The 26,858-nt window shown below is 49.8% G+C and overlaps 1 protein-coding gene across 9 annotated transcripts in view; it reads left to right on the top strand.

Moving 5' to 3' along the window:
• DNAH10 (dynein axonemal heavy chain 10) overlaps positions 1-26,858 on the top strand; it is a 130,438-nt gene that overhangs the window by 74,204 nt on the left and 29,376 nt on the right. For all 9 annotated transcript variants that reach the window (XM_034638953.1, XM_034638952.1, XM_034638954.1 and 6 more), the window contains 15 exons: positions 1,186-1,321; positions 2,483-2,605; positions 4,081-4,215; positions 4,511-4,727; positions 8,018-8,137; positions 9,039-9,184; positions 11,334-11,486; positions 12,556-12,816; positions 14,362-14,534; positions 15,557-15,650; positions 15,944-16,111; positions 16,686-16,874; positions 20,299-20,470; positions 24,047-24,250; positions 24,882-24,962. In XM_034638953.1, the coding sequence (XP_034494844.1) occupies positions 1,186-1,321; positions 2,483-2,605; positions 4,081-4,215; positions 4,511-4,727; positions 8,018-8,137; positions 9,039-9,184; positions 11,334-11,486; positions 12,556-12,816; positions 14,362-14,534; positions 15,557-15,650; positions 15,944-16,111; positions 16,686-16,874; positions 20,299-20,470; positions 24,047-24,250; positions 24,882-24,962 (2,372 nt within the window). The remainder of the gene's footprint in view (positions 1-1,185; positions 1,322-2,482; positions 2,606-4,080; positions 4,216-4,510; positions 4,728-8,017; positions 8,138-9,038; positions 9,185-11,333; positions 11,487-12,555; positions 12,817-14,361; positions 14,535-15,556; positions 15,651-15,943; positions 16,112-16,685; positions 16,875-20,298; positions 20,471-24,046; positions 24,251-24,881; positions 24,963-26,858) is intronic.

Raw genomic sequence — 26,858 nt, 5'->3', positions numbered from 1 at the left:
GGTTAGTTCACGTTAATTATCTAGATGTTATGGATAAAAAAGACAATGTACAGGGGCGCCTGGGTGGCACAGCGGTTAAGCGTCAGCCTTCGGCTCAGGGCGTGATCCCGGCGTTATGGGATCGAGCCCCACATCAGGCTCCTCTGCTGGGAGCCTGCTTCTTCCTCTCCCACTCCCCCTGCTTGTGTTCCCCTCTCGCTGGCTGTCTCTATCTCTGTCAAATAAATAAATAAAATCTTAAAAAAAAAAAGACAACGTACAGTATTGTAGTTTCATGCATAGATGCCCACAGACTTAGATGTCAAGGGCCCTGTTCACAAAGGGCCAGGTGGGATCTTCGTTCTCTTTGTGTTCTCTCTGTCTTCTCAACTGTGAGGATACTCTCCTCTCTGTAAGGGTACTTGTCAATGGAGAAGGGCCCACCTGGATAATCCAAGATGCTGTCATCTTGAGATCCTTAATTACATTAGCAAAGACCACCCCCCCTCCCATGATAAGCTTAAGTGTTCAATTAGAAGCCTCATGAATTGGGGGCCACCATTCAACCCATTGCACATGGGTATATGAAATACTTCCCTTTTCTCTTAACCTTACCATGAGAAAACTCAGTGTTGAAACCCGTGATAAATAACCATTGATATTCAGTCTCAGTTCTAAGAAAAGAATGAGACCGTGGTACTGTCTATCTCCATGGACAGCTGCCACTGAGTTTCAGCAGATTGTTCCCATGGGCAGATGCAGGTCTGTGTTGTCACCCCTCCAGTTTGCAAGAGAAGCCAGACATCCAGATTTGTGTGAAGTTTCTTAATTCTTCAGTGTTGCTGACTGACTCAAACAGTTTTTTTTTTTAAGGTTATTTATTTGAGGGAGAGAGAGAGAATCCCCAAGCATATACCCCACTGAGCACCGAGCCCAAAGTGGGGCCTGAACCCATGATCCATGAGGTCATAACCTGAGCAGAAACCAAGAATTGGACGCTCAACCAAACAAACCACACAGGGGCCCGGACTCAGTTTTTATGTCAGGTTGTTTTTGTTTTTGTTTTTCCCCCATTTGATTTTACGGGTCAAACGTCTGAACCAAGTTGGGTGCTCTGTCACAGGTCCTGGGGACAAAATCCCGGGAAAAAATAATCCACATGAACGGGGGAGGTTCCACATGAAATCTTGGCTTACTTTGCTACAGGTATATTTTATTTGATGGCGATGTAGATGCTCTGTGGGTGGAAAACATGAATTCTGTGATGGACGACAACAAGCTGTTGACGTTGGCCAACGGCGAGCGCGTTCGGCTTCAAGCACACTGTGCTCTGCTCTTCGAGGCGAGTAGCGATGACAAATTATTTTTAATATCTTTCTTTTAATTAAAAGTTTAAATATTCCTTAGATTGGTGATAAAGATAGGTGACCACAGAAAACCCAAACAGTGCAGAAGAGTTTTTATGATGAGTACAGCTCAGTACTCCAGGTACTTCTCTTATCCCTCTTCATTGAATCCCAGAGGTCACTGCTTTTCACTCTTGTCTTATTTCTTCTGATCATTATCCTAGTGTCTGTAAATAACACACTTAGCATGCTGTTCCTTCCTTTAGCAAGTTTACATAACATCTATACTACGACTGCTATGAAAGCGAGAGTTCATCTCTCACACCACTAGGTCACTCCCCTCCTCAGAATACTATATTGCTAAATCAGTTAAAGCCGTAAACAGTATTTGCATTGTTACGAATTTGGAAATATTTACTGTAGAGCCAACTAGTATACTGTTATTATATTTACTCTCCTTTAGAGCCTTTTTTTTTTTTTGACCTGGAGTTTATAGTTGCCTTTTTTCTCTCACACTATTTGCCTTTTGCCTTTTCTTCATTCGTTGTTTCAAACTTCCTATCACATCTTTAGAACCTGTTTCACAGTGGTGGCCCTGAGACTTGCTTTCGATATGGCTTAATGTCAATGCTGTTTTTAACTTGGCCTGCAAAATTTGTTGATGCATGAATATTTCCGCATATCATTATCTTATTGGCTGACTGAACTGTATCTTTTCATAGAGAGATAAGTGTTAATATTGCTGGTTTAGATGCATACATATTAAGTTCTATACTATCCAATCTCAACTATGTTTTAAAAAAATGAAGAAAAAAGAGAGGAAAACACTCCAATACAATGTTTGTTTCTTCGTGTTGGGATTTTGGATAACTTATTTTCTCCTCTATAGTTTTCTGTTTTTGTCAGGTATTCTAAAGTACATTAATTTTCACATTAATTTATAGTAAAAGAAAACTTAAAAAGATGCTACATCAGAAATGTATAATCTTCCCATGATAAGCCTAAGTGTTCAGTTAGAAGCCTCATGAAAGCCATGTTAATCTAGGTTTGACATGGGTTTCATGCAGTTGTAAAAACTTTGCATAAAGCAAAGGCTTTTAAACATGCAGTACCGTTGTTTGTGTTGTAGACATGACTGATTCTCTTTATTTCTCCAGGTTGGAGATTTACAGTATGCCTCTCCTGCAACTGTGTCTAGATGTGGAATGGTTTATGTGGATCCTAAAAACTTGAAATACCAACCATTTTGGAAAAAATGGGTTAATGAAATACAAAACAAGGTGAAAATTATTTCTAAAACTAACTTAAAAGTTATTAGTGCTGGTGGCTAGTTGGATAAACATAATCCAGAAGGATGTGTTTTGTAGTTAAGACCATGACCTTGACCTTGATCTGCCTATGATCTTAAGCACTTAATATTATCAATAAATAGGATGAAAACATGGAAGACACACTTACTAGATTTCCAGATAATTCCATAGCTGGTGGGATGGGTAATGATTTTGAATAGTTTACATCAAATTGACAATTTTTTTCTGTAAAGGGATAGAGAGTAAATATTTTAAGGTTTGTGGGCCATATGGTTTCTTTTGCAACTACTCAACTATGCCACTCTGGCATGAAAGCAGCCCATGTATGTGAATGGGCATATCTATGTACCCATAAAACTTTATTTACATAAATAGGTGGTGGGCCAGTTTTGGCTTGTGGGTTGTAGTTAGCAAATCCTGGTCCAGCCGGGCCCAGCTATTGAGAAACTTGTCTCTCGAGGGGCCCAGGTTTTGCTAAGTTGGATGAATGCTGTGTGTGAAGGACTTAGCTTGTCATGTAGTTCAGTTTGATGGTTTTAGTTCACCTCAAACCCTGTCATGTGTCACGTGGCTGTTGAAGTGGGTATTGCTGTAACAAAAGGCTTCATTAAAAGTACAGGGTGCCTGGATGGCTCAGTTGGTTAAGTATCTGCCTTTGGCTCAGGTCATGATCTCAGGGTCCTGGGATCAAGTCCCACACTGGGCTCCCTGCTCAGCGGGGAGTCTCCTTCTCCCTCTGTCCCACCCCCGCTAATGCTGTTGCTCTTTCTCTCTCTCAAAAAAATAAATAAAATCTTTTTTTAAAAAAAGTGCAGAGATAGGTTTGACAGTCATGTGGAGTTTGTGAGGCCCACACACACGTGAAGGTTTGACCATGCCCAGGACAGCACGACCATCTTCTCAAAGTGACACGGGTGGTTTGGGTGTATCGCTAGCAGGACCACTAGGCTGATAGTGAACTGGAAACCAGGACATAATGACACCAGAGAAGAGAAGACCAGGGGGAACATGATAGGACCATGGGAGGCATTGTTGTAAGGGAGAGAGGGTTGTCTAAGGGCCCATGCCGTCTCTGGTGGTCCTCAATGCCTTGAGAGGGAGAGGCGCCTTCCACGGCCTTGCACTCTTTGCAGGATGACTGTGGCCGTGTAACTTGAACTTGAAGATAATCAGCCCCATTTCTGTCAAATGGGATCTGCTGTCCTCCCTCCCTTCTGGTGGAGGGGTAGGCTCTGAGGCAGTGAACGAACGCTTCGCGATGAAGGTGTGCTCTAGAGGACAGTCTGTCTACAAATGTAAGGCGCTATTCCTGGCTTTACTCACATGCCAAGTTTCTCACTCATCAGAAGACCTTTCTCATCCCTCTTGCCAAGATAAGCTTTCCACTAACCTCCACTGAAATAAAGGAGTCCTTGAAAACGCATTGGAATTCTGCTCTTTTACAGGCAGAGAATGGCAATTTAGAGACTCTGTTTGAGAAATACGTGCCCTACCTCATCGACATGATAGTGGAAGGGATAGTGGATGGAAGACAAGGCGAGAAGCTGAAGACAGTAGTCCCTCAGACAGACCTAAATATGGTAAGAAACTATCTCCATTAGCAAAGAGAAATTCTTCCCTAAAGGCGGACCCACAGCCCAAGGTGGCAGAGGGGTGAACTGTAACATTGCAGCTTACTGACGAGGAAGACACAGCACTTCCTTCAGTGACCCCATGTGGGACAAGATGCCACGCTCCATCTGACTGAACCAATATGGTGGGTCTTCAGTTCCCATCACTCTGGAACCTGGGATCCCAAGATTTAGGACCAGAACTGACCTTGGGGTTGGGGGGGGTGGAATATGTGGGCTGATCGGGGATTTTCCTGTGCACTAGGTAACCCAGTTAACCAAGATGTTGGATGCACTACTAGAAGGAGAAATAGAGGACCCCGACCTTCTGGAGTGCTATTTCTTAGAGGCTCTCTACTGTTCTCTGGGCGCTTCCCTGCTCGAGGATGGAAGGATTAAATTTGATGAAAGTATTAAACGCCTTGCTTCTTTGCCTTCTGCCGATACAGAAGGGGAGTGGGCCAGCCCAGGGGAATTGCCAGGTACGAACCTGTGTTCCTGCTCAGAACGCTTTTGGGGAGGTATTTAGAGAAAGCAACCTTGTTTTTCCACGTGTTTGCCTCTGTGGGTTTTGCAGCTTGTTTGCTTCCGTAGACACACGTGCTATGGTCGGAGCCCCTGGTGTATCCTCAGAAGGGGCAATGCGTGAACTATGATAGCCAAAGCCCCAGTGGCTTTTCTTGAGTGTAAACTTTCCCCCCAAGCTTAGGCACTTGCTTCCTTCCCTCTGTTTAAGTTTTTAAAAAAATTTTCACACTTTGCATGACTTTAAGTTTCTTCTCCTTACGTATTTTTTTTTTTAAGCCACCTCTCTAAGTTTCCACAACTTAATTCATCTTCTGTCTTCCCGAGTATTTGCACAGAAGATGGTCAGGTGTGGATCGGTAGGTCATTCTTGGGAAGTCATCATATTAAGGTTTGAAGTTTGTGTGTGAAAAGATGTTCACGCTCCAAGAACTATATTTGGTGAAAATGTGCCTTTTTAAAGAACTATACGTAACCCTAGGATCTGTCTTTGTCCATGTCTTAATGATATTTGAATATGCCTGGGCACGTAGGCTTCTTTCCAGGTCGTGCTCTAGCCTCATTACCTGGGTGTTCTTTTGAAAGCGTAAAGTAGCAGTGTCTCGGGTCTTTCTAATGGAGAGCACGGTACAAATAAAACACGTTTTTCAAGTCCCGCTCTCTCGGGTGGCAGTTCGCTCATCCTTTTCCAGCACGGCAAGCCGCCTCGGGGTGAGTGCTTCCCAACTGTGCGCACCACGCCGGCTTTGTGTGGCCGTCATCAGTGACCCCCTCACTCGGGGCCGCTAGTGTGCTCTTGTTTTGGGGACTTGAGTGGCCCTGTGGACACCTCATTTCCAGATGCCTTCTGCACTCCGCCCCAGCAGCGGGTCCCCTGACCTCACGCTAGCTCCTAACCCCCAGTGCTGTTCTCTGTCTGTGTCATCAATGTATACCGGCCTCTGTGACTCCAGCCATACCTGCCCATCCCAGCCTCATGGGGACTGCCACCCACCTCTCTTCTTGTCCCCTCTGTGGCCCAGCCCTGTGCTCCTTGCTTTCCTCTTCACATCCTTCACTGTTGGCCTATCACTCACCCTCTCTTACCCCAACCCCCGGCTCCCTTGCCCTGTTGTCCTTTCTTAAATCCCTGAGGAGCTCTGAGTCTGTCTTCTGCCCCTCTCCAGGGCTGAGTTACCCTGAGAAAATCGCAAATTCAGACTGCTGCCTCTAACTGGAGTGTTGGCCTTGAGCGCTCCCGTCCTCAAGGGCAGCGTCCCTTTCTTCTCCCCAGACCTCCACCTGACCCTCTCCTCTTGCTCTGCAGAAGGTCATTCTTCTTGCTTTGACAGGAAAAATAGAAGGTGTCAGATTGGGTTTTCCTGCCCACAGACTTGTTCTGGCCTGCTCCCCGTCTCCCTGCTCGGGGAGGAGGTGGCCCCGGCCACCGGGGCTGCCCTGTGCTTTGGGGCCTGTCTGCCTGCCGCTCAGGGGCCCGCTTCCTTGCTGGGCCCTTCTTGAGCTGTCTTTCCCGTCTCTCCCCTACTGACCCCATCCCAGCCGCTCCTGGACCTGCCTAGGTGACACCTTCCTAATCCCGTCTCCTTCTAGAGACGTCTCTCCACCTTTTTCTTTTTCTTTTTTTTTTTTTTTTAAGATTTTATTTATTTATTCGACAGAGATAGAGACAGCCAGCGAGAGAGGGAACACAAGCAGGGGGAGTGGGAGAGGAAGAAGCAGGCTCATATCGGAGAAGCCTGATGTGGGGCTCGATCCCATAACGCTGGGATCATGCCCTGAGCCGAAGGCAGACGCTTAACCGCTGTGCCACCCAGGCGCCCCCACCTTTTTCTTTTTAAGGCCATGCATCCTTGAAAGGTTGGCTGTGAGCTCTGTCCTCTCATCCTACTCACTTCTCAACCCACAGCCCCCACGTCCTCACCCCACAGCTGGAAGGTGCTCCCAGCGAGTGTGCCCCTTGCCCTCTCTGCCGGGGCCCATGGGCCTTCTTGTCCTCGCTGTCCTGCCCTTGCCGCAGCATTTGGTGCACCTGACCATGCCCCGCCCTCTCGAGATGTTCTTCCTCTGCCCTCCTGGCCAGTCCTGCCCCGTCTCCTTTCTCCACACCTTCCTCACATCGGGATTCGGTCCTCCAGCCTCCTTTCGTGGTTCATGTCCTCGCGGAGCGCTGGCCACATGCTCACAGCATCTGACTGCCAGTCTCCTTCCCTTCGCCTTCTCCTGGTTCCCTAGCTCAGTTCTGTTGAAATCTGTCTATCATCATCATCTTTCTATCAGTCACCTGTCTGTCTGCCTTGCATACTGGTGACCTTGATACTTTCTCCCCCCCAACCTGTCATTTCCGTCTGTCACCCCTGCCATCTCTCGTGACCTATGCCTGTCACCTCTGCCCTGGGCAAGGCAGGAGCCTCACGAACAGATCTCCCAGTCTCCCCTCACCTCCTCCAGATGCCTTTTCCTCTACAGTCATGCCAGTTGTTGCATATGCAGATCTGACCACGTCTGCCCCTGGAGGCTAATGTCAGTGGCTCCCCAGTACCTACGGGGTGGAGAACCAGCACCTGGAATGGTCTTCCCGGCTCTTCACGCAACAGCCCCGTGGCCTTTCTAGCTTGACCTCGCCTGCCCCCTCTGTGCTTCTTCCTCTGACAGAGCCTCCCGGTGGTCCCCCATGCTCTTGGCTCAGGACTGCCCACTTTTCAGGTCTCAGATTGGATGCGTTTCCTTTGGGAAAGCTTCTTTCCAGTGCTAGCTGTGAAAGTTGGCATTGCTGGGGCCTACGGGTGGCAGTCTGTCCAGGAAGAGGTGCATGAAGGAGCTTTCCTTAGGGCTGAGTTTGCAGAGCACCCTTGTGATTGGTGTTCAGGGACAAAGGGGTGTGTGCGCAGAGGAGGTCTGGGGCGCCCTACACTCCCTGTGGCACCCGGTGCTTCTCAGACCTCTCCCCTGCCCCATCCTGGTTAGATGCCCTCACGGGATGGCCGTGGACCTGTGCTTGCCCTGTAGCAGAATGTAGCACGCCCCCTCCCCGACCCACTAACACCTGAAAGCCTAGGGGTCAGGCCTGTCTGCCTGTCTCTCCTAGTCCCAGGGAAGGGACTCAGCGCCTGTCTGCCCAGTGGACGGGAGCGTTGCTTCCAAGTACTCCGTTAACAGGGAGCGTTAGTCCATCTCAAGCGTGTGCTAAAGCTGGTTCTGCAGTTCCGCGTCTATGACCAGAGTGAGATCAGGCCATCATTTCCTGCAGGTCACCTCCCAACCTTGTATGACTTTCATTTTGATTCCACGCGGAAGAAATGGATACCATGGAATCAATTAGTTCCTGACTATGTTCACAGCCCGGAGAGGAAATTTATCGACATCCTGGGTAAGTGAGAAGCCACCCACTGTTCTTGGTTTAACAGCGCAGGGCTCTCGTTCTGTGAGGGAGTAGAACGGATCCGGTGGCCTCCGTGGCTCCCCCGAGGCCCAACCAGTGTGCAGATTCGGGGAAACCGGAAAGAGCGAGCCAGGGGCCTGGCCAGAGGCGGCGCTTCCCATTCCCTTTCTGAGCCAGGGCTCGCAGCACCTGCAGATGTCTGTGACTCTCAGCGGTCACCTGACACGGGTGGTGACAGGACGGGCGGCTCCGCCTCCCCTTGGTGCCCGGAGTGCTGGCTGGCCACGGGAAGGAACAGAGCCCGAGAGGAGGAGGAATGAGGTAGGGCTGTGTGCCGTGGACGTTTCTGTGTCCAGCTGTGTTTGGAATGTGCCCCTCTGGCTATTTAGGTGGTAGTGGCTGATACAGTGAGACATACCCATTTGCTCAGGAACCAGGCAGGATTGAAAACGACCCGGGCAGGAATGAGCCAGACGCGGCTTTGTGGTTTCATTGTCTCTTCAGAGGAAGTCGCTGGTCAGGAGACCAGACCCTGCAGAGAGAGAAACTGAGTTTTTAGTATCCTGAATATAAAGCAGAACCGGATATTAAAAACGGTTTGGATGTTCTAAGTCTGGCCTGTGGCAGTGATTCCACAGCTTAGAAATGTGTCCAGCTCACCAAACTAGACGCTTGAAATGGGTGAACTTCACGGTGTATAAGTTACATCCTGTAAAGCTATTAAAAATAATGGTTGGGGTAAGGATTTTCTCCTGAGTGTATTGCACCCACCCCTGCGTTTTCAAGGTCACATCTTGGGTTTTCACTGGTGTTTTTTACGGGAAGTGTGGGATTCCGTGAGGCTCCACGTTGCCACCCACTCACCCTCTGGCGTTTCTGTGATGCTTAGTTCATACAGTGGATACAATGCGCACTACGTGGATGCTGGAACAAATGGTCAAGATCAAGCAGCCTGTTCTTTTGGTTGGTGAATCTGGCACCTCCAAGACAGCCACTACCCAGAACTTCCTCAAAAATCTGAATGAAGAGATCAACGTAAGTCATTGTACTCATTCCTTCCTTACAACTGCGTAACAAACCAGCCCGACACACGGCAGCTCAGTATTACGGCAGCTCAGTATTATAGATGCTCGTATCTCACCACTTCTGCAGGGCAGGAGTCTGCGAGTGGCTCCGCTGGGTGGTTCGAGCTCAGGCTCTGTGCTGAGATCGCTGGCCAGCAGTTGGCCAGGGCTGTAGTCATCTGAAGGCCTGACCGGGGCCGGCAGACCCTCTTCCAGGATGGCAGGCCTCAGTTCCTGACTGCATGGACTACTCCAAGGGCTCCTGGGTGGCCTCTTGATGGGGCCACTGGCTTCTGCCAGAGTGAATGTCCAAGAAAGACATTGCCTCAGATACTACACTGCCTTTGATGACTAGGAAATCAGTTGCCTTCACTTCTGCCACCTTCTGTGGGTCACGCAGAGACCACCGTGAATCACCCTGATGGAGTGTGGGAGGGGCCTACGCAGGTGACAAGCTGGAGGTGAGGGTGAGCGGGGGTCATCTTAGAGGCTGGCTGTCGCATTACTCATCACTGTTCTGCCGTTTTGCCTTCCTCCAGCCCTGTGTTAAATGTGGGAGGGTCTGACGTGTGTCGGACCCTGAGCTGGCCGGGTGCCACAGGGGCAGACAACAGCCAACGTGCAGTCAGATCTGGAGGGACTCAGTAGTGGGGGACACAGACTAGAAAATGAGCCCCTGAAACATGGCAGGGCGGCGTGTGTCAGTGCGCCAGGCGTTAGGAACGAGGGCACCAGTTCTCTTTCCTAGACTCAGAGTTGCCCTACGTGGGCCGCCTGCTCATTTCAGCTGCCGCGGCTTCAAACAATTTTTATTTAGTGTTTTAATAACTGAGGAAAGACTCTCTCTCCTCCCAGAAGTTGCCTGGTGAGTCTCAGGATACCCAGCTCCTAGGTACTTGACCCAAATCCACTCACTGACTCAGTGCTATGTTTTTGTTAATACCCACTCATCATTTCAGTTTCCACCTCCTGTGTTGGCCTTCTGGAACCTCCGAGGAGAGCAAAGTTTCCTGCAGCTTTCCTCCCCGACTCTCTTCCTTAGGCTTCTTACCAGGAAACCAGGGGGCCCTCCGGGGCAGGGAGTGGTCAGCCGGGCTTTGTGCAGTGGGCGTCGCATGAGTGAGGTGGGCAGGAACGGGCTGCCTGCCGGTGAGTGCTCCAGCCCACTCACACACCGGTGCATGAAAACGCAGTTTATTTAGCTTTCAGGATGTCATCGTGGAGGGCATCGAAGGGAGGTTTCCAGCCAGAGGGACCTGCATGTTTGTGGAGTCAGGCAAACAGCAGTGGCGTTCAGAAACCCCCACCACGATGCCCTTCCCCGGGGACTCAGCAGCCGACGCGTCTCGACCCAACAGACGCATCTGAGCACGTTCATTACAACGAGATGCACATTCGCCTTCGCCACGTTCAGCTCCTGTGCACCTGCACCCGTGGGACCTTTAGAGGGCAGTGGGCTCTACGGCAGTGGTTCTCAAAGGGTGGCCCCTAGGCCACGAGTATTGCCTGAAAACTTGCTTTCAGTAGGCCCTAGACCTATTGAATTGGAAACTCCGAGGATGGGGCCCTGGGGGCTGCGTAGCACCAAGCCCTCCAGGTGACGTGGGGACATAATGAAGTGCGAGAACCACGGACCAATGAACTCTCACTAACTGCTCTAAGTAGCACAGTGAGAGGCCCTGGGCACGTCCCGTGTGTGAGGCTGTGCTCTCCACACAGGGACCCAGGGGCCTTGTGCTTGAATATTACCTTGTCCTATCGCAAACCCCTCTGGATTTCGTCTCCTGCGATAAAAATCACCCTAGGATGTAGTCCAAGCAGATGTAATTAAAATCGTCTTACAGATGAGAAAAAATGAGGCTCTAAAAGGTTAAACCTCTTTTTGAAGGTCCCCTAGCCAGAACTGGGTAGAACTAAGCCCCCACCCAGTCTCCATTGTGCCCAAGGCCCACATGCAGCAACTTACTATCGCCTCGTATCACCTGCCAAAGGGAAAGGTTATTAAAAAAAAGTTCAGATACCAGTGAATTTGCAAAACTGATGGTAGTTCACAGTCCAGCATTTCCCTCTGGTACTGTGAGGAAACGACTGCCTTCTGGAATGATCCCTCTCTGTTCCAGATTGTGTTAATGGTCAACTTCTCCTCCCGCACCACATCGATGGATATCCAAAGAAATTTGGAAGCAAATGTGGAAAAACGAACCAAAGACACATACGGCCCACCCATGGGAAAACGCCTCCAGGTGTTCATGGATGACATGAATATGCCGAAGGTAGCGTTAGGTTGTGGAGCCTGGAGCCGTGGCCACGGCCGTGTGCGTGCGTTTGTGTTGCTGTGTACGTGTAAGGGCTCTCTGAGTGTGAGAACACGGGTCTTCCTTCCGCATAACACCTGCAGGGTGCTGGCTATGGGGTGCCAGGTTAGGAGACAGTGTTCCTGGAATGCTCTTCTTACCCGGAGGGACTTTTCCCTACTGATGGCTTTCCTTGCCTTCTTAAAGGAGTAAAGCAGGCAGCAGGCAGCCTCCGAACTCTTTACAGCATGTGTTTGAGTGAGAGATTTCCCACTGAGCTTAGATGATAATATTGTTCTCAGTCCCGTATACTTGGGAAGCATAGGGCAGACACTTCCCGAGGACTCCTCTGTGTTTACCAAGGAAGGGAAACTTCAGCATGTATGAGGAGTGTGTTTCTGGGGCCAGAGCCTGAGAGGTGGGAAGTTTTCTTAGTACTGAAATTTAGATTTATGTAATTCCTGCAGAACCACGTTTTTTCCTCTGAACATCTATCTTCCATATAGTCTGTTTGCAAAGCCATGATCCATCCATCCATCCATCCATCCATCCGTCCGTCTATCCACACACTCATGTATACATCTGTTTGTGCATCTGTACATCCGTCCATGTCCGCATCCATCCATGCACACACCCACACACCCTTTTATCCATCCATCCGTCCATCCATCCATCTATCCACACACTTGTCCATTTGTGCATCTGTTCATCCATGCACGCACCCACACACCCTTTTATCCATCCACGCTTCCATCCAATTAACACATAATTCATTGGCACATCTTATGGGTCCAGTGCTGGGCAGTGATGAACAAAACATAAGGAGTCCCTGCCCTCCTGAAGCGTACGGTCCAGTGAGGGAGACAGATTTAAAAAAATGACAAATGAGTATGTAGTTGCAAACCTTGTGAAGCCCTGTGGAGCTAAAACCAGTGCTCAGAGAGAGTAAGAGAAGAGACAAGCATGAGTTGAGATGGTCAGCCAAGGCATCCCTGAGTTCGGCTTTATGACACTCCTGTTATCTCTTTTCTTTAAAAACACAATCAAGGTGGATGAATATGGCACGCAGCAGCCGATCGCCTTGCTGAAACTGCTGTTGGAAAAAGGCTACTTATACGACCGTGGGAAGGAGCTGAACTGTAAAAGCATTCGGGACCTTGGCTTTATCGGTGCGATGGGAAAAGCTGGAGGAGGCCGCAATGAAGTTGATCCGAGATTTATTTCGCTGTTCAACGTCTTCAACGTACCATTTCCTTCAGAGGAGTCTCTGCATTTAATTTACTCCTCTATCCTGAAAGGCCATACCTCGGTAACTTGCTTTCAATTAGCAGTCTAAACTGGAGGGGCTCGCATTGGGGAGCAGTGTAGGCGTGGTCGACTTAGACATTAGGCAGAGCAGGCACAGGGCCCATGATCCTTGTTGGGGGTCCCTGAAAATGTTTTGATTTTTTTCAAAACCAGAAGAAGAAAAATGAATATAGTCTAGCCTGGATTATATTCATCTTTATACCAGTGCAGTCATAAAAGATAAAGTAATATATTTTTATGGAGGAAGAGGCCCAGAAGGCAAGAGTGTCTTGGGTCCACAGAAGTCGTGATGTGGCCCTGAGTTACATGTGTCACATTGAGCTGCAGCAGTGACTCAACTAGGGGACCAGGACCTGGAGTCAGACCCCATTCTGCTCCCTCGGCAAGTTCCTTGAGCTCTCCTAGACCTGGTTCTCATCTGGAACAGGGGTAATGATGGTATCCACCTCCCTGAGTTTCCGGGAGAAGGAAAGGAGAAAAATGCATGTGAAATGTGTGTCACAGTGTCTAGCACATAGCAGATACCCGTGGGATACTAGTTACTGCCTTCATGATGATGATTTAACTTGGCCGCCTCCCCCTGCAAAATGGAACACATGCATTTAAATGATGACCTTCTGGTGCTGGCATTTCCCTCCTCTAGTGAAGCTTGTGCACACAAAATCTTCGGGGGCGGGAAAGGTAAAGGCGTGGAAGGGTGAGGTGTGAGCAGTAGGAACTGTGGGCACCTGGCATGTTCAAGCCCTGCCTTAAGCAGTTTACTTTCAAAACTGTGAGGTTGATTTGTCGGTTAATGTGAAAATCTAGGGAGACAAAGCAAATCAGATGATAAGTTTCTTTGGCCTTTTAATTTTTTTCGTATCTCTTTTTTCTTTTAGAAAGAGACTTTTTTTTTTAAGAGTGCGAGAGAGGAATGAGAGGGGGAGGGGGTGGGGGGGGAGAGAGAGAGAGAGAGAGAGAGAGAGAGAGAGAATCTTAAGCAGGCTCCATGCTCAGCGCAGAGCCTGACGTGGGGCTCGATTTCATGACCCTGAGATCATGACCTGAGTTGAAATCAAGAGTCAGATGTTCAACCAACTGAGCCACCAGGCACCCCTATTTATCTCCTTTTTAAAAACTATGGTAAAATACACATGGTTTAGGAGTAGTTTTTTAAACCATTTTTTTAAGTACACAGTTTATTGATGTTGAGTATATTCACAATGTTGTACAACTATCACCACTGCCTAATTCCAGAATATTTTTGTCACCCCAAAGCAGTCACGCTATCCCATCCTTTGGCCCCCAGTGATTGCTAATCTGCATTTTGTCTCTGTGGATTTCCCTCTTCTGGACGTTTCACGTAAATGGAGTCATACACTCTGTGGCCTTCTGTGACTGGCTTCTTTCCTTAGCCTCACGTTTTCAAGGTTCATCCACGTGGCAGCGTGTATGCTAATACTTTGCCTCTTGATATGGCCAAATACTATGCCGCTGTATGGCTCGACCACATTGGCTTATCCATTCATCCATCGGTAGACACTTCGGGGGTCTTTTCACTTTTTAGGTGTTTCATGAAAGCATCATGGCTGTGAGCGACAAGCTGACTTTCTGTACGTTGGCACTTTATAATACCATTGTGCAGGACCTGCCTCCCACCCCATCCAAGTTCCATTACATCTTTAACCTTCGGGATCTCTCAAGAGTTTTTAACGGTCTTGTCCTCACGAATCCAGAGCGGTGAGTTTGTTTTGTCTTGCTAACATGTGGCCTGTTGGTACAATGGTGCTTTTTCTTCTTTTAAGACCGAGGACTTATCAATGAACTCAATATCAGTGTATCACTTGATCACCCAATGTCTTTAAATGTTAAATGAAGAAAAGAGTTAAATGTGTGGTTAAGGCCTGATGACTTGTAAGCCCTTGACTTGAAGACCGGTGGAACCAAGAAGGGCAGATGTGTGGACATGTGGACAGGGGGATTTAGCCCCTCGGTGGAACTACTCTATTGGTCATTTGTTACTCGTTCTCAAGTTGCCTTTTGCTCAGGCAACTGAATTGTTTGCACTTGCTAATTGGTTACATAATGTGTGTCTTTGGGAGAAGTGAGCACCAGAGGGTAGAAAGGATTTAAGTCTGGGTATAGAAACCTTCTTGTTAAAGCTAGACTTGTGTATTTATGTTAATGTATACTTTATGGGGATTTTCAAGCATTATCTGATTTTGTGGATTCATATTGAGTCCACAAAATTTTGAAAAGTGAATGAGTTGAGGGCTTTCCACATGCCAAGACCTATTCTCAGGTACCCTTGAAGGGTTTGGAATGACAGTCCAGGAGAAGACAGCTCCAGGTATGTAGCAGGGAGTGAGGGCTCTTTGTCAGAAACCAGAGAAAGTTCTAGAACTGGGGCCAGATGGAGCTAGTTCTTTAAAAAAGAAGCTGCCGGGGGCCTTGATGCCAATTTTAAGTTCATGCATTCCAGCAAGTAGGAGCAGTGTCGGTACGCGTCTTATGTCACTTACGTCATTTACAGATAATATTCTTTTTCTTCCCTACCAGAAGGTAGATTATAGATGGGGATTTTATGGTCTTTACACTTAATTTGTTAGCTTCCATTCAATTTCATTAATGTGAGACCAGGGGGGAAAAGGACTATAGAAATGTTGTCCTTTTCTGCACCCTGCGTATCCATCTGAAAATAGCATTTAGCGCCTCTCTCTCTAGACGACTTCGTGACTGATTTTGACCCTTCCATCACGTAGGTTCCAGACGGTGACCCAGATGGTGAGAGTCTGGAGAAATGAGTGTCTGAGGGTCTTCCACGACCGATTAATCAATGAAACAGACAAGCAGCTGGTCAGTACATCAAAATACACCAGCAAATTCAAAACTCTAACCACAAAATTCTTCTCTGGGTGAAATAAGTGTAATAGCCCCCTCCCCCACCATGTATTTTTTCTATATAGTTCACCAATTGGAGAAAAATACACTAACAACAGATGTTGATGGATAAGGGAGGGTAGATTATTAAGTACCTTGTAGCAACTGGAAAAAAGAATTCAGATAATCTTAGCAGTGTTCTTTTTCTGACAAATTTGAGTACATCTGTGTTGTTGAGTTTGGGTCCTTAAGTGGTCTTCTGTCAAAAGGTACAAGACCACATAAGAGACTTGGTTACGGAACATTTTAACAACGATGTGGAGGTGGTGATGCGGGATCCCATCCTGTTTGGAGACTTCCGGATGGCCTTGCAGGAAGAGGAAACACGCATTTATGAAGACATCCAGGATTATGAGGCAGCCAAGGCTTTGTTTCAGGTGTGGACGGGGCTGACCCTCTCCATGGGCTCACGTTTCCTGGGAGCACTTCTTGGGGGAGACCAGCACTGCACGGGTGCTCAGGAGGCGGAGCTGGGAAGAATACCCATGCCTCTGTCTCAGGGTTCAGAACGTAGGCTTGCGTCCAGTCCGGTGATCACCATGTCCAGTGGTGCATGGAATGACCTGAGGAGTGTGTTAAATGCACAGACCCCTGGGCTTGCCCCCTCTGAATTTCCTTTCTTCAAGCCCATGAAGAGTCCTAGGGTTCCAGTGCACAGCCAGATTTGGGAACCACTGAGCTGACTCTCTGATATTCATTTTCGTTTCAACTCATGACTTGAGCTCTGTAATCAGCTTGGGCTCACTGCTGGCCGTTCACGAACCATCAGATCTAAACCTTAATGGTCAACACTGGATTTAGTCCCACAAACCCAAATGATTTAATTATTTCAACCACTGTAGATTACTGAAAAGAAAATCAACCCACCATTCTTCATTCCTCCTGGACAAAAGGCAATAGCCTGTCTCTTAAAATCCAGCGATCCTTTCAAAAAAAATTTTTTTAATTCAGGAAATTCTTGAGGAGTATAATGAAAGCAACCCCAGGATGAACTTGGTCCTCTTTGATGACGCCCTGGAACATCTCACCCGTGTGCACCGCATCATCCGAATGGACCGGGGCCACGCCCTGCTGGTCGGCGTTGGAGGCTCCGGGAAGCAGTCTCTTGCCAGGCTGGCCGCCTTCACAGCCGGCTGCGAGGTGAGGCAGCCTCCCCTCCCAGAAACAAGTTTGTTAAACCAATTTCAGCCATTGGTAGTTCATGCAAATATTGGAAAAATCTAGAACAGATCGTAACAAGATGTTTCCATAGCGTGTAGGATTGTGGTTTTTAACTTGTTGTTATTTTAACTGAAAGTCTGAAGAATCTAACTTTTGTGTGATCTTTGGAGTGGCGACTACGTCAAATCAAATTTCAAAGTCGAACCTGAGCAAATCTTGTGGTTTGTGGCGCGTACTCCTGCGGAGGGGGGATTGGCCCAAACCTCCGTGGGCCCCGCTTTCAGGGCAGCAACTTACTGGCCACTAGATCTGCAAGACCGGCCACACAGTTCTGGGCCATTCTTGGAATCTCTTAAAAAAAAAAAAACAAACCCAAAACAACAGCTTTATTGGGATATAATTCGCTGTTGCTACTATTCACCCATGTGCAATTCAGTGTTTTTGGTAGATTCACAGATCCGTACAGCCATCACTGTTCTTTATCTGAGGACATTTTTGGTACCCCCAAAACACAGGCTATGCCCCTCAGCTTTCTGCTCTTCGCCCAGCCTTAAGAGAACACTAAGCTACTTTTTCTGTCTCTGTGGACTCCCCTGTCCTGGACTGTCCTATGAATAGAGTCATAGAGGATGTGGTCTTTTGTGACAGCTTCTCTCACTTAACGTAATGTTTTCAGGCTCCCTCCACGTATCAGTACTTCATTCCTCTTTATGGCCAAATCCTGTTCTGTTGTCTAGGTTGACCACGTTCTGCTTATCCGTTCATCCGTTAATGGCCACGGCGGTTGTTTCCACCTTTTGGCCACTGTGAATGGTGCTGCTGCGAACATTCCCGTACGAGTCTCTGTTCCACACGTGTTTTCGTGTCTCTTGGATAGACACGTAGCAGTGGAATTGCTGGGCCACATGGCAGTTCCCTGGTTAATCATTTGAGAAGCTGCCAGATTGTTTCCCAAAGCGACCGTACCCTTCTCCAGCCCCACCAGCACCGTGTGGGGTTCCTGTTTCTCTACACCATTCTAGACTCTTCCAGTGAGCTCCTGCCGCGCCCGCCGGCAATTCACTAGCGGGGGCCTCTCCAAGTGGAGATGTGTGCTACCCAGGGAGGCCGAATTTTGAAGAAGAGTCGTGTCCACAATTCACTTGTTTATTTTTATTTCGTTGCTTGTGCTTTAGTGTGAACCTCCAGAACGTCATTGCCAAGACCCGTGCCGGCAATGTGGGTTTTTGTTTTGCTTTTTAAGCAAAGGTTGAACATGGGTGGTGAGGACAGTGACATTATGTCACTCATCCTTCTTGGTTTGTTCACTTAATGCCTTAATTACCAACCTATAGCGGCCACAACGAAGGATTATCCTGATTTATGCTACTGTTGATGTCCATTTCCCCTGTTCTCGCCAATGCTGGGTATTCTGGTATTTGCCAATATTATAGGTGAAACATAGTGTCGTTTAAGCACTTCTTTTTTTTTTTTTTTTAAAGATTTTATTTGTTTATTCGACAGAGACAGAGACAGCCAGCGAGAGAGGGAACACAAGCAGGGGGAGTGGGAGAGGGAGAAGCAGGCTCCCAGCGGAGGAGCCTGATGTGGGGCTCGATCCCATAACGCCGGGATCACGCCCTGAGCCGAAGGCAGATGCTTAACTGCTGTGCCACCCAGGCGCCCCTAAGCACTTCTTTCTTCAGTTCATAGTGAAGTCTGACTATCTTTTTATATGTTCATCGGACACTTTTCTCTTTTGTGAGTTGCCTTTCTACGCGCGCTTACTGATTTGTGAGAACTCTTTATACAGAAGAGCAATCATGGTTAGTTCAACGAATCTAGTTTGCAGTATTTCACAAATATTGACCTTTTGTTTAAAGTATTTCTAGAAAAGTGAAGAAACAAATTTGGTTGATTTACCTTTAAAATCTGATAAAAAAAAAAAGGTGATCAAGGGGCACCTGGTGGCTCAGTCGGTTGAGCATCTGACTTTTGGTTTCGGCTCAGGTCATGATCTCATCAGGGTCGTGGGATTGGGCCCGTGTGGGCTCTGCTCAGCGGGGAGTCTGCTTGGGATTCTCTCTCTCTCCCTCTCCCCTCTTCCTGCTTGGTCTTTTTCTTCTCTCTCTCTCTCAAAGAAATACATCTTTAAAAAAATATGTGACCAAAATGTAGTTGTTTTATAACTGTGCCTTTTTCTAGACAAGTTGGTTTTTCCTGTCAACAGGAAAATCAGATATACTTTCCTCTGAGGTAGCGGTTGTGCATCGTGGCCTCGAGGAACGGCAGAGAGGATGCCCGAGGGACCGAGGAGGAGGATGAAGGCGTGCCAGGCTATCGCGGTTCCCTGGGGAGGGGGGAGGTTGGGTGGTGCGATCACAGCGAGCGGTTCCTGCCAGGTGGTGCTGTTAGGAACTGTGGAGGGGAAGCGGGGAAGCTGCCCTCAGGGAGGACGGATGGGGTCTGCAGACGTCAGACGGAACCGGAGATCAAATATTTGGCTGAACGTCGTCCATGTTGCCTTGAGTGGTGTGTGTGTGTCTGTGTGTGTGTGTGTGTGTGTGTGTGTGTGTGAGAGAGAATGTGTGAATGTGAAGGTCTGTGCGACCACGTGAATGTGAGTGTGGAAGTGCACCGAGTGCTGTGCGAGGACATGTGAGTGGCACAGAGGGCGTGCGTGCCCCCGTGCGCGGGTGTGAATTGGGGTCGAGGGAAGGCAGGGGGCCGGGGATGTTCGAGGAACTGTAAGTCCTCTGAGCTGCTTCGGAGCCGGGGGTCAGCTGCTTGCAGTCACACGTTCATGCCCCCAGGCCAAGGGAAATGGACGGAAAAGAGGTGACTGAAATTTGTGTCCTCGTTTACATTTATGTCTATTTCATGCCTAGTAAGAGTCTTACATTAAAGAATTTCAAATGGCTTCTTAGTTTCCCCGCACATCTTCCCACAGTCTCTCTCACTTTCGATGAACTCCCAACAGGGACTAGAGCACACGTTAGGCTTGTGCTTGTGTGTGTGTGTGTGTGTGTGTGTTTCCTTTGTGGCTTGGCCCATCCTCTGCTTCTCGCCTCCGGCCCTGTGACTCCAGTGGTTCGTTTAATGACCAAAGGTGTCCTTTTTTCTGCCATACTCATGTGATCCCGTTTGCACAGACCTGTGTCCCCTGTACACGCTGCCACCCCTACACGTGTGTGCACGCACAGCCTATGTCTGTCACGGCTTGTTTGACACAGAGGGATGTCCGAGTTTCCTTCGTCCTGTGTTTCTCACTCAGCAGTGATTGTGAAAATGGCCCGGGTTGTCTGGTTTCGCTGTCACTCATGCCCGCGAGACAGCTGCACAGCCTGCCCCCCTCCCCCTGCCATTGGCCTGTGACCCTCGTGCCCGCTGGTGGTCTCACCGCTGCCATGCTCTGTGTCGGCAGGTGTTTGAGATCCTTCTGAGCCGAGGCTACTCTGAGAACAGTTTCCGGGAAGACCTGAAGAACCTTTACCTCAAACTCGGGACCGAGAACAAGACGATGATCTTCCTGTTCACAGACGCCCACGTGGCCGAGGAGGGCTTCCTGGAGCTCATCAACAACATGCTGACGTCAGGTGCCGTGGGGGCTGCTCCTGCGCGGGGCACGCTGGCTGGACGCGAGAGCAGGTGGAGGGGCCCCTGGGCGCACACCTGCTGGGTCACTTAGAGCAGACTGGAGGTCACTCTCGGGGCAATGATGTGGTCTAGGGTTATGGTTTCACAGGTCCCTCTGGCTGCCCCGTGGGGTCTAGGCAAGAGGGAGGTAAGAACAGGAGAGGGTGGCAGGTGACAGGTGACCTGGGTCTGGACGGGGCGGGTATGGGACAGTAGGAGTGGAGAGAAGTGGGTGGATTCACGAGATAGTTTGGACGTGGCGCCAACAGGACTTGCACAGATCAGATGAGGGCAAGCGAGGGAGACCAGGCCCAGGAGGCTCCCAGTTTCTGGCTGGAGCGAGTGATGAGTGGTCCCATTGCTGGGGGAGGGGGGAAGACAAGATGGGGGCTTGTGCCGCTCGGGGGTGTGTGGAGTGTGTTACACTTACGAGAAATCCAAACAGGACACCAGAGAGTGTATTCGTGTGCTAGGGCTGCTGTAAAAAATACCACGGAATGGGTGGTTGAAAACCACAAACATTTGGGGTGCCTGGTGGGCTCGGTCGGTGGGACATGCAACTTTTGATCACAGGGTTGCGAGTTCGAGCCCCACATTGAGGGGTAGAGATTACTTTAAAAAAAAATCTGAAACCACAAATATTTATTGTCTCCCAGTCTGGTGGTCCCACACCGTGGTGTTGTGTTCCTTCTGGGGCTCTGGGGGAGACTGTCCCAGGCCTTTCTCTAGCTTCTGCTGGTCTCACTCCTCAGCTCGTGGATGCCTCACCCGGGTCCTGCTTTCACCTTCTCACTGTGTGTGTATGTCTGTCTCTGCACCTATATTTCCCCTTTTTATAATAAGGACACCAGTTGTACTGGCTGAAGACCTACCTCAGTGACCTCATTTTAACGTGATGACTTCTGACAAGACCCTGTTTCCAAGTTAGGTCACGTTCTGAGGTCCTGGCGACTTCATCTTTTTGGGGGAGAATACAATTCAACCTGGAGCAGATGGGCGGTTGGATTGTAGGGGTCTGGCTCTCAGAATAGGGGCCCGGGGTGGAGATGTCAATTTTAGCATCACTGGCGTGTGGTTCCCCAAGCCTGGGGAATGGATGGAACCATCTGGGGGGAGAGTGCGAGAAATCAGGTGAGCCCAGGCCTGGGTTCAGGAAAAGCAGGGGAGTGAGCCAGAGGCTGAGATGGTAGGAGAACCAGGAGCGAGTTCCTCTGTCTCTTGCAGAATACTCAGCTATGATCTAATTATAGCAGAAGGACACGGACACCATCGGCAAAGGGGAAGAGGCCCATGGGGGCATCTCGGGAGCCAGGCACACAGGGCATTCACACAGAACACGTTTAGCTTCTCCCTCATCTGATTGTGACAGCTCACGTGAAGTGTCGTCTCCCAGGGAAGCCCGGGAGAGACTCCACACCCAGGGTATTCACTGGGTGCTGGTCACATAGGCATCTGCTGCCTGCACTGACCAAAATTCTAGATTTCCAGAGGGGAAGCAGGTGATCAGCCTAAACCACGCTGTTTGTAGTTGGCCACTCGGATCTATGAACGGCGGTGGGAACCCCCCAAAGTCCAAGTTCCCAGACGCCAGCCAGGGGCCAACCCTGTAGGTAGGCCTCTGTAAGGAGCGCAGCCCCAGGCCTGCAGTGTCAGCTTGGTTCCTTATGGGAACACATCAGATATTTAATGAGAAGGCGTGGTACTAACTAATCTGAAACGGTGTAGATACAGTAAGATGACATCCCAACTAGCGAGAATCTGGCTGCTTCCTTGTTGTCAGGGGGCTCTCTCTGCCCCTTCCCATTTACTTCGTTATTCCAGAATTCTCATTAGGCCTGAACCATGGAGTGCGTCATCTCCCGACGTCTCCTATATCATGCTTTCTCGTTTGTCTCTGAAACCTGTCCTTTCCCTCCTGTCCCCTTTATCATCCATCAGAGCCAGACCCTCATCATGTCTGACCTTGACTTTTCACAAACATCTCTATATTGATCTCCCTGCTTCCTAAAGCCCCACCGTCCGTGCATGTCACCAGTTCCCTTTCTCCGACGCTTTCAGTGCTCTGGGTCTCCGTGGACTGACTTCTGTTTCTGCAGCCCGAGTTCCTCTCCCCTCCTACGTGCCGTCCTGCCTCTGCGTTTTTTGCCCACGCGGTTCCTCCTGCCTGCCACACTCTCCCTGTCCTCCCCTCTCTTTAGCGGCCTCCGTGGTTGCACATGATGGGAAACTCAACTCTGATTGGCTTACATGAAATTAAAGAGAAATGGAGGAGTCTGTATTGATTCACAAAACTGAAAAAGTCCAGGGGTAAGGTTGGATCTCTCAAGAGAGATCAGTTACACATCCGTCTCTCCCCCTCCCTGTCTTGGCTCTACCGTTTTTCTCTTGTCTTTGCACTTTTGGATTTTCACAAAGTAATTTAAAAAACAAAAAAACAGAACCAAACCAAAAAATGGGCACTAGAAACTCCAGGCTTGCACCTTCCTTGCTCAGCCTGGGTGAACGAGACTCTCTTTCCCAGATGTTGTGATGCGAGTGTCGGCTCGGATCACACGCCCCCCCCGAACGTCACGCGGGCCGCTGGTGCAGGGGTTCTGATGGGCAGACCCAAACCACAGGAAGTTGTAGAATGGAGGAGAAGAGATTGTCCAAAGGAAAGGAGAGACCTGTGGCCAGGAAGTGGGGACGGGGTGGGGGGGTGGTGCGCAAACAACAGGACTCCACTCTCCAGCCTAGGGGCAGGTTCCCGCCTTCCTCCTGGCTTTAGCTCCCCTGGGGGCAGGGTCTCCCTCCCCTGAGAAGCCTCCTCCAGGGCGTTGTGAAGGCTCCTGAGGGCCGGGGGTGTCTATAGTCCGGACTACGGACAGGGCGTTTAGCACACGCTTCCTTGGGTTGGCATCAGACTTTGCACACAGGGGTTGCAGGCTCGTGGGCAGGGGGACGCGTCAGCCCTGTTTTCGGTACCTGTAAACCCCACTGCAGGGCTGGGGTGTATTTTCTGTGAAGGCCGAGAGTGCTCTGGAGGGCCTCACTTAGTAGCACCCCACACGGACTAGGTTATTTGTTTGTTTTCTGAAGCCCTTACACCCGGCAGCAGTTCTGCTCCCTGCTCCTAAGGACATCAGCCGCCCTCCTGGGCGTTACAGGCTGGCTGGCAGCACCCCGACCTCTCCCCGCTCCGTGCCATCAGCGCCTCCCCCAACACACACACCTAAGCTGGGGCAACCACACGTGCTCCAGACATTGCCAGGTGTCTCTCAGGGGGCACGGTTGTCCCTGCTTGAGCACCTCTGCTTTGACACTCACGATCACACTCCCAGGTAAGCAGAGGCATTGATCTCTCCCATTTCGCCGGTGAGATTGAGGCTCAAAGGGGTTGACACGGCACGTGAGCCTCGGGGCTCAGAGTCGGGGCCGAGCCCTCCTCCTCGGCCTTGGCAACCCCTGCTCCTCCCAGGTCGCTGTGCTTCTGTCACTTCGTTGCCTGGAGAGATGATGACTCAGGCTGAAAAACCCAGGGTGTCTTTGTTTTCCAGGGATCGTACCCGCGCTTTTCCCAGAAGAGGAAAAGGAGGCGATCCTCAGTCAGATTGGACAAGAAGCCCTGAAGCAAGGGACGGGCCCGGCCAAGGAGTCCGTGTGGCAGTACTTCGTGAACAAGAGCGCAAATAACCTGCACATTGTCCTGGGCATGTCGCCGGTCGGGGACACCCTGAGGACCTGGTGCAGAAATTTCCCAGGTGCCCCTGAGCTGAGCCTGCACAGCCATTCCCCACCCCCCTTCAGCAGGGCGTTCCCAGCAAAGCAAAGCATGGGGTGGTCCCTGGGCTAAAATTTGCACCCTGCAGTGTAGGATGGGCCCCGCTGTGCCCCTCGTGATGGCCGGCGGGCTCTTGGGCTGCCCATGGGGGGCGCTGTCTTCCGACACGAGGAAACGCTCACAGGCCCCACTCTCTGCTCTCTTCTGTTTGGAACATTCTGCCAGGCTCTCGGAAGGTGCCGTCCCTAGACCTCTAGGGCAGAGGTTCTGAAGTGGGGGGTGATTTTACCGGCCCCCCTCTCAGGGACATCTGTCAATGCCTGAAGACACTTTTGCTCACATTGGGTGGGTCAGGGAGCGTGCTACCGACATCCAGTTGTTAGAGGCTAGGGTGCTGCCGAATGTTCCACGCGGCACGGACAGCCCCACCGCAGAGGATGACCACCCCAATGTCAGTCACGCTGAGGCTGAGAAACTCTGCTTTGGGTGAATTCGTCTTGGACGCGTCCAGCTCTTTCACCAATGTGCTGGGTGCTGGAGACCATGTCACTGTCCTCGAGCATCTCAAGGTTGCAAACTGGTCATCTCTTTGGTCTCTTCTCCTTCTCAAGGTCTTGTAAATAACACCGGGATCGACTGGTTCATGCCCTGGCCTCCTCAAGCCCTGCACGCGGTCGCTAAGTCGTTTTTAGGTACGTGACGGCTAACGGGCGGGGGGCGGGGGTGTTAATGGTATAACAAAACAACTTGTTATAGCGTTGCTGACTTTGAACTTTGGTCCAGTAGATCCCTTCACCGTTCACCCCCCTGCTATGAATGGTTTTGAAGTTTGGCAGTGTTTTGGTTTATACTGTGTTTTAATCTAAAGGGATTTCAGGGGGCTGGGGCCGCCTGGGTGGCTCAGTCAGTTCAGCGTCCAACTCTTGATTTTGGCTCAGGTCTTGATCTCGAGGTCCTGGGATCCAAGGCCTGCATCGGGCTCCATGTGCTCAGCGCGGAATTTGCTTGAGAGTCTCTCTCTCCCTCTCCCCATCCCCCAGCTTGTGTGCTTGAGTTCTCTCTCTCTAAATAAATAAATCTTTAAAAAAAAATAAAGGGATTTCTGGGGACTTAGAAGGACAATTTAGGATAGAATTGATCAGGTGTCATCCAAAGCAGGGGTTGGCACATCACGGCCTTTGGGCCAATTGCGGCCCACACCTTGTTTCAGGAAACAAAGCGTGATTGGGACACTGGCTCATTTGTCGATGAACGCAGAGTCTATGGCTCCTGCAGAATGTGGCCACAAAGGCTGAATATTTACTGTTTAGCTCTTTACAGAAAAAGTGTGCTGATCCTTGAAACAAAGGATGACCGAAGGACCTTTTAGTAGACTGATCTCAATCAGCGTTGAATTTGCTCAGAAGCTTCAGACACTTAAGTCCTTGATTATTAATTTCAATCTTCGAAATAAGAAAGCAAATCAATTTATCGTTAGGGAAAAGCTTTTTTATTCGGACCTTGACGGCAAATGATGCTGGGCGGCCACCTTCTACCTACATATTCAGCAAATGAATCATTTGTCCCTTTACGCAGGGAGTGCTCATAATTTCAGTCAACACGCAGGGGAAAGGGGCCAGGAGAATGGCTCTGTGCTGACCATCTCACTGGGGAATCAGCGAACTTTTTCTGTAAAGGACCAGATGATAAATATTTTCGGCTTCGTGGGTCGTGTGGGCACTGTTGCAGCTACTCCTGCCACTGCGTCACGAAGGCGGCCACGGAGAGGACGTCCGTGAACAGGCATGGCTGCGTTCCCATGATACTGTGTTTACAAACCCGGGCGGGGGCCGGACCTGTCCTGCACGGTCTGCCAGCCCCAGTGTAGATGTGCCTTAGCTTCCGGGCGCACGCGAGCCACCCCCGTGCGTTAGCAAGGCTTCGGGTTGCTGTCAGCATTCGGTGGCTCTGTGTCATAAACAGCACCACGTGGAATTAGCTTTGAATTCTTTTTTCTTGGAACAGAGTCCCTGGCATTGGGCTAACTGTGCCCCAAAGCGTGGGTACGTGTAAGGTAGTTTTTCACGGGCACTGTAAAATAGGTCCGTGGGCTGTGCTGTGCTGGCCCCTCGTGTAGTTGAAGATCGAACCCGCAGCATCTGGCTGAATGGTTACTTTTGGTCACTCTTTTCTTCCTTTGTTTTAGCTGAAGGCACGTTCTGTGTTGAGCGACTGTGTTTGGCCGCCTGTCAGGTAATCCAAGGGATGTGGTCTTAGCACCGGAAGAGATGATTGTTTCAACAGACTTAGAGGAAGGCCCACTTTGTGCCCACTGTGTGCTGGGCGCAAGGGATCCAGCAAGGACTCTGGGTGTATTTCCCTCCTGAAACCCTGAGCCCCTGCCCCGGACAGTGGCACGGCCAGCCTGGGAGACCGACTGTCCTACCGGCAGGGAAAGAGAAATTGCCAGAGCTCGGATCTGTCCCGTGGTCCAGAAGAGCGACCAACCAAGAGATAGCTGCTCTTTTCCTTTCTCTAGTAAACATCTTTATATCACTTTTTATTGTGCTTAAACATCTATAACATAAAATTTGCCGTTTTAACCATTT

This window comes from Ailuropoda melanoleuca, chromosome 12, assembly GCF_002007445.2.
Source record: "Ailuropoda melanoleuca isolate Jingjing chromosome 12, ASM200744v2, whole genome shotgun sequence".
Lineage (NCBI taxonomy): Eukaryota > Metazoa > Chordata > Mammalia > Carnivora > Ursidae > Ailuropoda > Ailuropoda melanoleuca.
Note: the sequence above shows the minus strand (reverse complement) of the source record. Positions and strands in the feature narration are given on the sequence as shown.